We start from the raw sequence: 15,462 nt of genomic DNA, 5'->3' as shown, positions 1-15,462 counted from the left end.
TTTCATGTTGTTTCCAGAAAGCTAAAATATTGAAGTCATAAATCTCTTGCTGTTTCCTAGTAGAGCAACTTACAGTAATAGGAACAAACAACAGTGTTTTTCTCAGGTGTAGTTTTGTGTAGCAGCCACCATTGATATTTCAGAGCAAACTGTATGGGTCAGAGAGATTAATTTGTGGTATATACAGGGATATTATCACTGTGCTGCATGCAGGTCGTGATAATATCACAACAAAATGACTTTGCACATCTCATGATTCAGGAGAGAAGAAAAAATTTTGAGGCCAACATGCAGAATGCAGGGCTTGAACTGGAACTTGAGGACAAGTCGGTGAGTAAGAAATGTAATCCTGTTACAGTCTTTTCTGTCACTGATCTGCTTACATAACTTTAAACAGGTACAGACTGAGGCTTTTGCTTTTTCTTGATTTTCAATGAGATCAATATCTACTGTATATTATTGATCACAATAGAGAATGTACAGATTTGTTTGAATAAGGAAAAATAAGGAAATTGATCTGAATTATAAATGTTCGGTTGCCATTGCATTGGGTTTTGGAAACAGATCTCAGATGTTTTCGTCTGGTAGTAAGCAAGATGCCAACTAAAATGCACAAAATCATCAGGCGCATGAAGCTTAAAGAAATTTGTAGAAGTTGTCTGCTCCTAAATCTACTAAATATGTGTGCACTGGCAGGAATCTGAAGATGGAAAGACATTTTTTCTGAAGATCCATGTTCCATGGGAGGTGCTGGCTACCTATGCTGATGTGCTAAAGATTAAAGTGCCTTTCAAAATCAACGATATCCCAGAAAACACAGAGACTCCTGTTAGCTGGCTCTTCACACCATTACGCCTTCCGGATAAAGTGATGCATCCTGAACCAGACTACTTCACTTCACCTTTTGACAAAAGTAAAGATGACTTCTTCCTCATTGAAGACAAGGAGACCTTCTTCCCACCCTCCACACGCAATAGGATAGTAAGGACAGATTTTATAGTTGTAAAATATTTAAATAATTAATCGTATTTCCTGCTCCAGGCATCCTGCCTCATAATTGTAGTCTTATTATTGAATACTATACTATACAACATTTTCCTTGATTCAAATTTTGCTCAAAATATATTAATGTTACACTCCGACTAATCAAATATATTAATATATATGGCTTTTACAGCATGTGCTTAATATTTTGTGCTTAATACTTACTCTAATCACAAGTGTGCACAGAGTAAAGTTGGCATCTCATAAAAGAACATGAATGGTGGATTTGTCCTCACGTCACACATATGTGCAGGTGTACTATATCCTGTCCCGCATCCCATACAGTAAAGAAGACAAGCTCAACAAGGATAAGAGGGGCATTAAACGCTTGTTGAATAATGGCACCTACACTTCAGCCTTCCCACTTCATGATGTAAGTCCCTCCCATATATATATATATATATTATTATTATTTTTTTTTCTTTACAGAGATACAATTATAATAATTGTAAGTCTGTAACCGCTTATCCAGTTCAGGGTTGTGGTGGGTCCAGAGTCTACCCGGAATCACTGAGCGCAAGGCAGGAACACACCCTGGAGGGGATGCCAGTCCTTTACGTGGCAACACATGCATTCACCCATTCACTCACACCTATGGACGCTTTTGAGTCACCAATCCACCTACCAACATGTGTTTTTGGACTGTGGGAGGAAACCGGAGCACCCGGAGGAAACCCACAGAGACACAGGGAGAACGCACCAAACTCCTCACAGACAGTCACCCAAAGCAGGATTTGAACCCACAACCTCTAGGTCCCTGGTGCTGTGTGACTGTGACACTACCTGCTGCGCCGCCATACTGCCCCAGGTTATGTTCAATTAAAAAAAAAAATAACATAATAAAGATTTCTGAGTTTTTGCATGAAAAATGAAGTGTGACAATCCAACTTCTTAAAAGAATTTTGGCAGATTCTCCAAGACACTCTAGACCAAAACTACCATCTAATTTCTTTATAAAACTATATACCTAGGACTAATATTTAAGGACAAAAAAGCAAATGGTCGTTACATATAATACTGACTTTCTTTCGTTTATTAATGTTTACTGCACATTATTGTCTTATTTCTTTCAAGCAATGAAGAATTAATATATATTTAGTCACACCAATCACATTGGCCCTTGTAGATGTAAAATCAGAAATAGCAGCTCCTCTGTTGTTGCAGTTTGTGTTGGACATGAACAGGTCAATTACCATTAATAATCGTCAATATCATATTCACTTGCAGAAGAATAATTTATGTTTCTATCTAGAGGCGACACAGTGGTGCAGCAGGTAGTGTCACAGTCACACAGCTCCAGGGACCTGGAGGTTGAGGGTTCAAGCCCCACTCTGGGTGACTGTCTGTGAGGAGTTTGGTGTGTTCTCTCCGTGTCTGTGTGGGTTTCCTCTGGGTGCTTCGGTTTCCTCCCACAGTCCAAAAACACACGTTGGTAGGTGGATTGGCGACTCAAAAGTGTCCGTAGGCTGAATGTGTTTGTAAAGGACTGGTGCCCTGGTGTGTTGCGCCCAATAATTCCGAATAGGACACACTGCGACCCTGAACTGGATAAGAGTTTATAGATAATGACTGAATGAATGAATGAATGAATTAATTAATTAATGTTTCTATGTATGTATGTTTAGTGCAGGTACTGGACAAAGTCTCGAGCCCCTAACTGTGAGAGTGAGCGGTTTACCCTGTACCGATACTGGGCTCGGTTCTTCCGCTTCTACAAGGAGCAGCCACTCAACCTCATCCGGTGAGAATGACAGGGTTAAAACCATGTGCTCTGATTCACTCATCCAATGTCCTGTCTTGGATCTTACCCTATCTTTTGTCTGTTTTGCAGAAAATACTATGGAGAGAAGATTGGAATCTATTTTGCTTGGCTGGGCTTCTACACTGAGATGCTGTTTTATGCTGCTGTTGTCGGACTGTGCTGCTTCATCTATGGCGCTGCAACCTATGATGACGTCATCTGGACGTGAGTGACAAAGAGAGAGGGAGAGAATTATAGTAAAAATATTTGAATGAAGGAAGCAACAAAAATGAAAATAGTGTAATCTCATGAGTGCTAAGATAGCAGTATAAACTGATGCATTTAAACATATTTTTTGCAGGAAAGAGATCTGTGATGAAAATGTTGGTGGCCAGATTATTATGTGTCCTCTTTGTGATAAGAAATGTGGCTACTGGAAACTCAATAGTACCTGCAATTCCACCTGGGTAAGTAGACTGACTTTAATCCGCTTTTTTTTCCGCCAAATGACCTCCCCCCAAAATGTTACGCACAGTAATCATCTCTTTACTGACACTTTTTTTTACAGCAATCGCATCTCTTTGACAACACGGCAACTGTGTTCTTTGCTATATTCATGGGCATATGGGGTGAGTTCATGTTTGTAAGTTATTCTCCTACAATTTTCTTTTTCCTTGTGTGATGTCTCCCTCTGGTGACAGAAGTACAAATGCTGTGTTTGTTAGAAACTTCATATTTAAAGTCAAGTGCTATCATATGCATGTTTAACAGAATATCACAGCAGGTAAAACTAGTTAATCAGATTTTACAAGACATCATCTGAAAATGGAGGCTAATGATTGGGAACTGCTTTGTTCAGTGACTCTGTTCCTGGAGTTCTGGAAGCGGCGGCAGGCAAGGCTAGAGTATGAGTGGGACTTGGTGGATTTTGAGGAGGAACAACAGAGGCTTCAGCTGAGGCCTGAGTATGAGACCAAGTGCACCAGCAAACGACGCAACCGAGTCACACAGGTAATCACCACAAGAATGCTTTGCCATATTAATGTCAGTGTATATGATGATGATGATTATTACAGTAATATTTGTATTAAGAATTTAACCTGTAATATTTAGAGGAATATTATTAGTAATAATGTTATATGATATTATTCAATTAATTAATCCCTTTATGAAATGTGTTGTTTTATTTTTTGGGGTTTTTGAGAATGAGAGTGGGGGGAAAGTGAGTGAGTGAGTTTTTAGATTAATTTTTTCCATTACACTGAAAACTTACATGTATCATCTATTTAAAAAAAAAAAAAATATATATATATATATATATATATATATATATATATATATATATATATATATATATATGTGGATATATCCGTGTACGTTAGCACATTTATGGCCATTTGTACATAAACTGTAATATAAAGTTTGGTTGATGTAGTATATTTTATTAATGTGGAAGTGGTATTCAATGATGTACAGATGTCGTCCTCTTCTCTGTAGGAGATGGAGTGGGTTATAGACCAGCCAATTGCTGATTTAGTAGGCAAGCTTATCCTGTGTTGGACCACTGTGGTCCTCTCGGTAAGACTTGCATAAGATGAGCACAGATTTTAGGTTTTGAGCGTTTTGTTTTTGGTGTGCATTTGTTTGTCTAAGGCAAGAATTTTGGTGCCCACCGTTTGATAAGCTTCCTACAATGGTTCCGTTTTCTTTTTAAGTGCATTGTGTAAAAACTCTAGAGATCTGCAACATTTAATTGTGAATAAGCAACAGGAGAAGGTATATTTACCTCATAAAGTTAAGAGAGCCCCCTTTTTGCAGCTCTCTATCAGCCCTAACACATGGGTGTTGGTAGTGTTCATGCTAGTCACTAACAGCCTTGTTCCCTGGTTTGCTTGCTTGCTGTGTAGGAGATGGAGCCTTACTTCCCTGTAACAAGCAAGTGTGCTCGCTTGTGCCTGTCCGGGGCTACTGTCTTGTTCTGGGTGAGCATCGGTGCTACTGCTACATGATGTGGAGTGGTACCTCAATTTTTTATCCCACACAAATGAACAAATAACTAAGACCTCACACACATAATAAATAAATAGATAGTATTTGTTTCACAGTATAGTCTTCATCACACTTATAACCAAACACTCTATGTGCATTATTGCTGTCAGGAATTCATACATTAAAAGTATTACCAGAATTCTGTGTGCTGCAGAAAAAGTAAGAGTACCACTTTAGAGTAAGTCTACACTTGGTTTACAGACTTCATTGAAATTCATTAATAATCATTTATAACAATAGATAGTAAGAGCAACAGTGATCTGCTGTTTGCCAAATAGTGAACCCTCATTCACATACACTGTTAAATCTCAGATCTATGTATACGTACCTTACTTTGTCTTCTCCATCAGTCGACATTAAGCTTGGCAGCTTCAACATATATTTGTTAACAAGTTTAACCATTTATTCACCAGGTTTTATTGATTAACCACCAGTAAAATGTCTTTTTTAACCCTGGTGATAATGTGGGGCACCATAACTTATGAAATGAATAAATTCACATTCTAAACTCTCTGCATATTTTTCTTTACCTCAACATTGACATTAAGTTCACTGACACTTTTACTATTAGACAAACAAGAGATCACTGTTTCCCTTTCTATCTCTGTGTTACAAGTGATTATTAATTCTTTTAAGGTGCTTACAACCTAATTAATAACCATGGAATGAAAGTGTAGTCTTGTTTTAAAGTGCTACCAATGTACGCAAATTAAAGGATCAGAAATAATAAATGTTTATGCGTGGGAATGCATGGTTTGAGCCGCATGTTGTATTTAAAGGTTTGTTTGATGATTAAATGTGTTAAAAACATGTTAAATGTGTGCTTAAAGACAGGCCTGTCCCAATAAGGAAATTAATAACTAACGTTTAATTGGCATTTAAAATGGGTGCCATTAGTAGTCTTTATTTTAATATATGCATCTACACCAACCCAAAGTGCAAGTCCAAAGTGCTCAGATTGGCTGTTTTTATTTTTAATTTTTTAATAAATTTTTTTGTGTTTTTACAGTTGATGCTTACTATCTAAACACACATTAATCACTACTGCCCTTAAATGTGTTACAACATCAAGCCATTTTAGAATTTTTGTTGATTTTGGCCACATCCATTACTTCTTTTAAGTGTGTTTTCTGCTTGAATTTATTTACAGATACCTCAGCTATCTGTCTGTTTTTGCATAAATCATTACATCAATCAGCATAAATAACTGCAATAAGACAGTTATGTAACAGTTGTGACAGGCCTTTCTACAGTAAAATAATAATAATGACCCATGCCTAAAGTTTAGTATTAAAATGCCTTTGTATTTTTGCCCTGACTGTTTCTCTTCTTTGGTGTGTGTTGTTTGTTTCCTTATGAAGATCTCTTTAATCATAGCAAGTATAATTGGAGTGATAGCATATCGGCTGGCTGTATTTGCTGCTTTGGCTAGCATCATGAAAGATAGTCCTACAAATAAGCTGGAGGTGGTAGGCTCACTCATCACCCCTCAGCTGGCCACCTCAGTTACTGCCTCCTGCATCAACTTTGTCATCATCATGATACTTAACTTCCTGTATGAACGAGTTGCCATCTGGATTACAGATATGGGTGAGTTAGTCAGGCTCAGTACTCAATGCTGGTGTTTCTTATGGCCATAAATATTAATGCACTGACTAAACTGGTGTACTTTCATGTGCTTGCGCTTGCAGAGGTCCCTAAAACTCACGTTGAGTATGAAAACAAGCTGACTGTCAAGATGTTCCTTTTCCAGTTTGTTAACTACTATTCCTCCTGCTTCTACGTGGCCTTCTTTAAAGGAAAGTTTGTGGGTTATCCTGGAAAGTATTCATACATGTTTAACTGGACAGGGCTGAGGAATGAAGAGGTACGTCTTTTAGGAAAACTCCTTGAGATTTTATTCTGCATTTTCTACTTACTGTGTGATGTTGATAAGCCTATCTCTGTCTCTCTTGCGTGGTGAACCCTGAAGTGTGACCCTGGTGGTTGTCTGATTGAGCTGACCACTCAGCTGGTGATAGTTATGACTGGTAAACAAGTGTGGGGGAACATCCAAGAGGCTCTGCTTCCGTAAGTATTTCCTAACCTGTTTAACAGTTTAAGAAGGAGGGTTTGCGAGGCTGTGTTTGCACCGGATGCCATAAAGGTCTGTGTATGTTTTTGCAGCTGGGTGAAGAACTGGTGGAGCAGTCGGAATGCGCGCAGTCACCCAGAGAGTCTTTACAGTCGCTGGGAGCAAGACTATGACCTGCAGAACTTCAGCCAATTTTGCCTTTTCTATGAGTACCTAGAAATGGGTGAGCTTTACTTGGCATGTGTGATCACACACTTATATATATTTGCTGCCATTATCGCTGCCATATAAACTTTAACATTTATGTTATGTTATTTATTTATTTTCACTATTTGAAATTGCCAGCTGCCTTTTTACATAGTGGAATATTACACAATGAATGAGCCTATAGAACCGGTCAGGAAATTATTTGGAATTTATAAGGAATAACATAGTCACCTTAAGCTCACTTTAAAATTTTAAACATTTTTATGGAGTTACCATTAGTTACTTTTAATTTCTCCCCCATCTCCTATCTTTTTCCTCTAGTGATCCAGTTTGGTTTCATCACACTATTTGTGGCCTCCTTTCCACTGGCTCCACTTTTGGCTCTGATGAATAATATTTTGGAGATTCGTGTGGACTCGTGGAAATTGACTACGCAGTTCCGTAGACCTGTAGCAGCTAAAGCCCACAGCATTGGAGCCTGGGAGGAAATCCTCAATATGATTGCTGTTTTCTCTGTTGTCACCAACGTGAGTTAGATCCCGACTGATCAACCTCCTGTGGTGGATTGATTGTTAATATGAACAATCCCAAAATACAAACCTGATTTGCTTATTTTTTCACTTGCTAGTTTATATGATACAATGTTACCCGAGACTGATATTTTAAACATATTTCTCATTCTATTTTTTTCTGACAATCAGGCATTTATTGTGGCGTTTACCTCTGATATGATTCCTCGCCTTGTGTATCTGTATGCATATCACCCGGGGACTGAGCTTACCATGATGGGCTATATCAACAACAGCCTGTCCGTCTTCAACATCTCACAGATCCCTGATAATAACAGACCTGACCCTGATGAAAATCCTGCGTGGTTCAACAGCACACTGATGAATACCTGCAGGTTTGTTTGTTTGTTTTTGTTACACACTCTCTCACACACGCATATATCATCGCTGTCCAAGCAAAAACATTTTTTGGGCAATTTTTAGTTAACCTCACCTCATCATTTGAATACAGCATCTGTCCTTCACACTGTTAAAAAAATGTCATGATGAATGGACCTATAGAAATGCTCCAAAATTACTTGGAAAATGCTTTATTTCTTCTGTAAAGTTGCAATGTGTTGCAATATATATATAAACAGCCCAACAAAGATGTTTGATTCACGATTTGGCTTTGTGTTCTGTGTAGGTACCGTGATTACCGATATCCTCCAGGCCATGAGCATGAATATTCCCACACCATGCAGTTCTGGCACATCCTAGCGGCCAAAATGGCTTTCATTATCATTATGGAGGTGGGGCATCTCATTGTGTTCATTTCTCTCTCTGTATCTTTATACTTGATAAAAAAGTGTCCAAACTATGCATAGTAATAGCTTTCAACATGTGGCAGTTATAGACGCTTTTTATACTTCAAAGTAATTGTAAAAAATAAACAGATATCACATTATAAAAGGGAAAAGAGGTAGTTGCTCTTTTCTTTTGCTCTCATTCCATCACACATCTTTAACTCTCTTGCATCACTTTGTTTTGCAGCATGTGGTGTTTGTGGTGAAGTTCTTTGTGGCTTGGCTGATTCCGGATGTGCCGTCTGATGTGCAGGCTCGTATAAAGCGTGAGCGTTTCCTGGTGCAGGAGTACTTACACAACTACGAGGTGGAAAAGCTTAAACAACAACTGAATCAGATGGGAAGTGGTGACCAGTGCATCTGTCCAGAAATAGCTGCAACTGTGAAGCATGAGGTGCTGTCAGAATGCCTGACTTAGTCCCAGTCACATTTCACTTCTCCTTGTGTGAAAATGAAAGAAGATCTGTGTCAGGCACTGACCTCAGCCTTATGCACAAAAATCAGTCATGCTTCAAAGCAGAGTAAAATAATCAGATCATGTCTTCAAGTGGACAAGAAATGTAAAGATCCTGCAACCTACATTATGATGATAACATTGAGAGTTCTGAAACATAAGGCCCAGTGCAGCCCGTTTTTTTCAGGATTATGCTTTTTCTGATTTTGGATTCAGTTGTCTCTTTCCTCATCCGTCCAAGTTTGTTTTTCTTAGTTTACAAACCTACTGGTTTATTTCTATTTTATCATATTTTTTATGCCATCTTTGATTGAGTTATTTTCTCAACCATTATTCAGATGAAGACAACATGCCTTATTTGTCTCTTTAGTATGTGTTCATCTCTGCAAAGCAAGAACGGCTAGATATCCATACAGATGCCTATAGTTGTGAGTTATAAGATTAATTTCTTGTTTTAGCATTCATAGTCTTTTCATTTTTACATTTGTTTAGGTATTGTAATCACAGACAATGTAAGAAACTGACCTCCATAAGCTTTCACAAAAAGTTAGCACTAGAATGAAAAACAGTATTTTCACAATCATGACACTGTACAATTCTCACATCACTACAAAGTGCCCTTAGCATGGTACTTCACAAAACTGTCGCTAGAGGCTTTTATTTTCTGTTATGGAAATGGCATCTTTTCCAAATAAGAGTGCATGTGCACCACACGTTTTTTAAATGCGGTGTGTGTGCAGCAAGGTGATGTCACGAGTGCATTCACACTCTCTATTTAAGGAACAGACAGCTCAGTTGAGAACGGTTGAAAGCAATCAGCACCTGAAACCCTGTGAACCAAATGCAGCCAAATCCAACTATTCAAAGCCAAAGTGTTAGTAGAATGAAGAGTAATCAGAGTTTAATGCATGACTGAAAGAGCAGACCGGCCACGCTAATGGCTTTTAATGTGCCTTTGTATGTCTACATGTTTATTCCTGTGGAGGAAAGTCCAGCTGTAGTCATGGGGACTCTGTGAGTGTCTCTTTATCTTTTGTTTTTTTTGCTTTTCTTTTCTGTTCATTTTACGGGTCAGGAGACATAAAAGAAATTGTGTTATGTTTTTTGTCATGCACAAAGCACTTAATGAAGAGGGGTTTGTTCATATGATTAATGTATTTACACTACAGTATCAGTGTTATTATAAAAAAAAATGTCTGTAATCAACAAATCTTGCAGGTCTACCATGTATGGAAAAGACTAGTTCATGTGAAGTACTGTAAATGCTTTACCAAATAATCTGTCTTTAATTTTCTAATCTTTTTTAACACACCTTTTATTGTAGCACAGTAAAAGGGTACAGTGTGTGTCCTTCATACATAGACACCAACATATACTGAAACATGTGACCTTTGCCTTGAAGGAGCAAAAATGCCCTGCCCAGTCAGCTTTTTTTTCTGTTGTTTTTTGAAACATGTCCCATGCCTCTTATATGTCTGTATTTGCCACACAGTCGAATCCCTTGCCATAGAGGCAGATTATAATATATATAATATATAATAATTATATAATAATAATCACACACTTGTCTAATAATATATATAATGCCTTCCCTTATTATCTCATAATCTAAAAGTTGTCTCTCTGTGGTTTTGCTGATACCTGTGACTTTTCATAGATTTTCACTTTCTTTATTTTTGTTTATGAATTTTTATATTGGCCTTTATCAGTTCAGGAATTATGACTGTTAAATATATATTTAAAATCCTGTTTATGCAGTATGTCCTTGTCTAATTTGCTATGCACACATTTCTAAACACTTAGAATGTTTTAAGCCATACGTACTGTTTTCTTATGCATCTGAAGTGGTATAATTCTGGAAGCTGTATACAGTTGTGCTTTACTTCTTGCCTGTGTACTCATACTGTCTGCTGGTCTTGGCCTATAAAATGGACACCGTGGCTCCAGATCAGACCTGATATGTAAAGACAATCAACACCTTTGGGCTAAATTAGTTATGTCGTTACTAGTCCTCTCTTCTATTTTTTTGTTTTTTGTTTTTTTTTTTTTTTTGAACACATACATAGATTTTTTTATAATGCTGTTTGTGAAGCAGCGAAAATGCTGCCTTTGGATTGGAATCTATGAATGGATATAGTTTTAAGCAAAACAGAAGTTTTGGATTAGTTGGATTAGTTTTTTATACTTTCTGATATATTAGTTGGTTTTACTATGTTTCACTGTGCATCACAATCATCCAAATAAATTATTTGCTTAAAGTCTTCAGTCATTGTTATTATTTTTTTTTTTTACACATTTTGGCCCTGAAATATAATGTAAACTAAGAACCTGGAGACTCAGGTTCTTTGAGGCTGTTTCCAGTGGGCGTCATCGGTAGCAGATGGCATGAGGGGGCTGATATTTGCCTTGGTTTATTTACCTGTTAATAAGAATGTGGGAGGGTCAGGAAAGGTGGATACACTCCATTCATTCATCCATCACATAGAGACAGTTATATACAGCAAGAGGGGTATCTGTGCAGAGATGGACAGTAACCACCACATACTGGTAGGTAACTGCAGTTTTTATTCTTGCTTTTTTTGTAGAACATAAACTATAAAAAAATATAGTATTAACACGTACTAAGAAACAAAAATGATACTTTGTGATGACACCAAGAAGAAACATTTTTCCTTAAAACAGTTGTTCTAAAGCTTGATTCAGGAGGATTTAGTTCCAGCTCTCCTAATACCCTGGAGCTCCAGAAATATTTCAATCATGTATGTTAGATTAGGACTGGAGCTAAACTGAAACCTCTCCAGAGTGAGTAGACCACTCTTACTGAATCTGTTTCAGTGATTGCCCCATCTCACACTGGGCCTTATTCTTTCAAACTTTGACAATCAATAAGTTGTGAATAAATGCAGTTCCTAAATAACAACATATTAAATCAGTCACCCTGTGGAGCATGTTGCTACATCTGAGTGAGTGAATAAACAACCAATCTACCAATAACATTATGACCCCCTTGTTTCTACACTCACTGTCCATACTCAGCTCCACTGTCCACAGGAGCACTTTGTATTTCTCCAATAGCAGACTGTAATTTATTTATTTATTTATTATTGTTTTAATTATTTATTTGCTCAATTTCACCATGTTCTTCAAATGTCAGGACCCCCAAGAGTAGGTATGATTTGTGTGGTGGATCATTCTCAGTGCTGCAGTGAACCTGATGAGACAGCAGTGCTCCTCGAGTTTTTAAACACTGTGTCCACTCACTGTACGCTCTGTTTGACACACCTACCTCGTTGTTCCATGTAAAATCAGAGACAGTAGCTCATCTGTTGCTTCAGAATTTGTGTTGGACGTCCTCTAGTCCTTCGTGGAGATTGGACACTGTCGGTTGGATATTTGTGATTGGTGGACTATACTCTGACAGAATGAACAGTGAAGAAACAAGGAGGTCATAATGTTATGGTTAATCTGTACATGAATGAGTGAGCAAATTTCATGAGATGCTTTCATGAGAGTACTCTCAAATATCAGGGCCGTCACTAGAGATTAATGATTGGGTGGGGGGGGGGGGGGCTAAACTTTAACCGGTGGGGTCTGGGGTAATTGCCTCATAGCAGTAAATTTCTTTGATGAGGTATAGATCAAAACAGAGCAAAGACACAAGGATCTAAGATAAAGATAAAAATTAAGTAGAACTAAAGCAGAGCTGTAGTTCTCAGTGATTCAGCTCTTATCTGCTGCTCTCAGCGCCGCCGCGAAACAAACCGCTGTAGAAGGAACTGTGGCTCCATTGGCTGCAGCACTGAACGATGGGCGGCTGACTCTGGCTGCTGATTGGCTAAATAAAAGGTCACGACCAATGAAAAGCGCGTTCTCTGTTTAGGAGCCGAGGAGAATCTGCCCCTCGCTCCGACTGAGAGAGCAAGCTAGGAGTTTCAGTCTGAAACATAAAAGTGTGACCTCAAACATTCGTAACAAAACACGCCCCGTATCGGTGCATCTTTTAATGTCCGAATATGGGACAATTACGTATTTTATGGGAGGGTTGGCAACACTACGTGTACGTATTCTGTCAAGAAAGCAGTACAGACCGTTAGCCAACGGCTAACAGAGAACCGTTGTTGAAAATGGGAGACCTAAAACAGATCTAACGACGTCCATGCATATTATACTTGTCTTCTTGTAGTCTACAGCTTAATATTAATTATATAATTAATTGTTAAATATAAAGGAGTTTCAGTTTGAATGAACTGTTTTTGTAATTTTACTGGAAATAGCAATGTATGTGGATAATTACAGCTATTTAGTGAATCTCATTAGAAGTTGTCATTTCAGAGGCGTACTATGTCAGCTGTTACTGCCTCAGACAGTTGTAAGGTTAAAAAAATGTTTAAGAATATGTTTTCAAAAGTGATAGCATAGCGGGTGTGTTGTGAGAGAAGAGTTAAGAATGAAAGTTGATTAAAATTATGTTTGAGGAGCAACAGATGTGTGCTTTTTAGGAAGTTTTCAGTGGAAAATAGGCAAATTAAAAGAGACTTCCTTTCCTAAGACACATTCAGTGAGAACAAGTGACGTATGGAGCCACCCATTGTGATTCTGTAATGTCGAACCATGAATCTTTGTTTCTCAGAGTGTAGATTGTAATTACAGTCTCTAAAACTGTGCTTCTGGTCAGTGAGCGTGAGTCAAATCCATGATGAAGAAAGAACTAGGAACTAGGCTGCTTTAAGTCTGGGCCTGAACTATCTTGTCTCCTTTTTGTCTGATACAAATGTACACAGATAACCCTTGAGTTTATTGAGCCATCAATAAGTGACTTGTGAGCAAGCTGTGAGTCGCTGTATGTTTTATTTTTATCTCTCTGTTCAGGAGGAGGACCCTCTTCATTATGAAACTCAGTCCTGTAATATGACTGCTCCTGGAGCTGGGGCTATGCGTATGGTCCAGCTCTCCCTGATGCCAGGCTTCTTCCTTGGGGTGCTGGTGGTGGGCCTTCCCCTGAACCTGTTCTCCCTGTGTGTGTTCACCCGCCAGCTGAGCAAGAGCAACCGCAGCATCCTGTTCCTCCACAACCTCGCGACAGCCGACATGTCCTGGCTGTTAGCCTTGCCCTTCCTCGTCCAGTACCACCTGGCTGGCATGCAGTGGTCACTGGGCCTGGTCTTCTGCAAGGGCATCCGTCTTTTCTACCACACCTACTTCTACCTGAGTATCTTCTTTGTGACCTGCCTGAGTGTGGACCGCTACCTGGCGATCGTCCACCCCCTCCGCTCACCTTTGCTCCTCTCTCACCGGCGGGCAGTCATATTGTGCGTGGTTGTTTGGTTGCTGGCCGTCGTCATGAGCCTCCCAGTGGCCCAGCTGACCTACACCTCACAGTGTAACCATGGCAATAGGACCGTGTGTGCCATCTACATCTTCATGGATGACATCAAGCAGAGCTTGTTGTATTCACTATGTTGTTCATGCTTGGGTTTCCTTTTCCCGTTCATCGCATTGAGCTACTGCTACATCCGCAGCGTGTGCCGGCTGCTGGGCCGGGCGGACCCCCGCCTCAGGGGTGTGGCCTGGGAGCTGGGGGTAGCCATGGTGATGTTTGGGCTCTTCTACTTGCCGTATCACATAAGCAGGAACGCAGCCATCATGATGACAGCTCTGGACCTCCAAGACTGGTCAGGGAGGGAGACAGCTGACCTGGTCTTCTCTCTGGAGATGTGTGTATGCAGTCTGGCCTCCTGCACCAACCCTCTGTTCAGCTGCTTCACTGGGAGACCCTTCCGCAGAGAGCTGAGGGCTGCACTTAGCAGATTGAGGAGAAAGCACCGGGTGGACCCTCAAGCACAGGGGAAGAAGAAGGAGAGGAACATTAGTGAGGGCAGTTCAGTTACATCAGCAAAGGCAGCAACTTAGACTAGTCTTCTCATCAAAGTCTTACCTCTCTAAGTTCAGGGAGCGCTCCAGCTGCTGCCACTCAGACTCACTGTGTCTCAGCAGTGACACTGTCTCCCGGGCCGGGTTTTACCAGGATTGCAGCGCCCTCTTGTGGCCTTTCAAAACACAACAATTATTTGTTGTAACAAATGATTGAATTCTGCTTGTGTATTTTTTAGTTTGCTGTTTTTTGTTTCTTTCAGGAATATTTCTTCGTCCGTTCTTTCTTTCTGTTCCCTCTTGTTTAATACCGCTGTCATTTCTTTTTTTCGCTCAGCACCATTTATGTCGTTAATTTTTTTGGTCATTTTTAACACACCCACTGTTTAATCTTTTTGTTCTTTCTTTTAATACATACTTACTTTATTTATTTATTTATTTTACTTTCTTTATTTTTCTTTCTTTCTTTCTTTGTAAATAATTCTTATTTTGCTTTAATTTCTTTCCTGCCTTTGTCTTTCCATCTTTTTTCTTTTGTTAAAAATTCCTTTAATTTTTTTTTTCATTACTATTTTTTTACCATCTATGTTTGTGCATTCTGATGCTGGCATGTGTCATAGAATTTCTTATGTAATTTTTCACTATAATGCATTTAAGAGAGGGAGAAG

General features: G+C 39.0%; 2 protein-coding genes across 3 annotated transcripts in view; both read left to right on the top strand.

Moving 5' to 3' along the window:
- The window catches only part of ano5a (anoctamin 5a), a 33,867-nt gene extending 22,709 nt beyond the window's left edge, over positions 1-11,158 (top strand). For both annotated transcript variants that reach the window (XM_066669519.1, XM_066669518.1), the window contains exons 4-20: positions 262-330; positions 697-981; positions 1,298-1,417; positions 2,670-2,785; positions 2,876-3,010; positions 3,147-3,252; positions 3,354-3,414; positions 3,645-3,796; positions 4,693-4,767; positions 6,196-6,424; positions 6,526-6,701; positions 6,807-6,904; positions 7,001-7,131; positions 7,437-7,642; positions 7,817-8,019; positions 8,310-8,415; positions 8,657-11,158. In XM_066669519.1, the coding sequence (XP_066525616.1) occupies positions 262-330; positions 697-981; positions 1,298-1,417; positions 2,670-2,785; positions 2,876-3,010; positions 3,147-3,252; positions 3,354-3,414; positions 3,645-3,796; positions 4,693-4,767; positions 6,196-6,424; positions 6,526-6,701; positions 6,807-6,904; positions 7,001-7,131; positions 7,437-7,642; positions 7,817-8,019; positions 8,310-8,415; positions 8,657-8,887 (2,499 nt within the window). In that variant the 3' untranslated portion in view covers positions 8,888-11,158. The remainder of the gene's footprint in view (positions 1-261; positions 331-696; positions 982-1,297; positions 1,418-2,669; positions 2,786-2,875; positions 3,011-3,146; positions 3,253-3,353; positions 3,415-3,644; positions 3,797-4,692; positions 4,768-6,195; positions 6,425-6,525; positions 6,702-6,806; positions 6,905-7,000; positions 7,132-7,436; positions 7,643-7,816; positions 8,020-8,309; positions 8,416-8,656) is intronic.
- Positions 11,159-12,966: 1,808 nt separating this feature from the next.
- LOC136695445 (cysteinyl leukotriene receptor 2-like) lies at positions 12,967-14,941 on the top strand. Its single transcript, XM_066669521.1, has 2 exons — positions 12,967-12,980; positions 13,793-14,941. Exon 2 carries the CDS (start codon positions 13,832-13,834, stop codon positions 14,831-14,833), a length of 1,002 nt encoding a protein of 333 aa, XP_066525618.1. The 5' UTR covers positions 12,967-12,980; positions 13,793-13,831; the 3' UTR covers positions 14,834-14,941.
- The last annotated feature ends 521 nt before the right edge of the window (positions 14,942-15,462 follow it).

Source organism: Hoplias malabaricus, chromosome 4 (assembly GCF_029633855.1).
Source record: "Hoplias malabaricus isolate fHopMal1 chromosome 4, fHopMal1.hap1, whole genome shotgun sequence".
NCBI lineage: Eukaryota > Metazoa > Chordata > Actinopteri > Characiformes > Erythrinidae > Hoplias > Hoplias malabaricus.
This window is presented reverse-complemented; position numbering and strand designations above follow the sequence as displayed.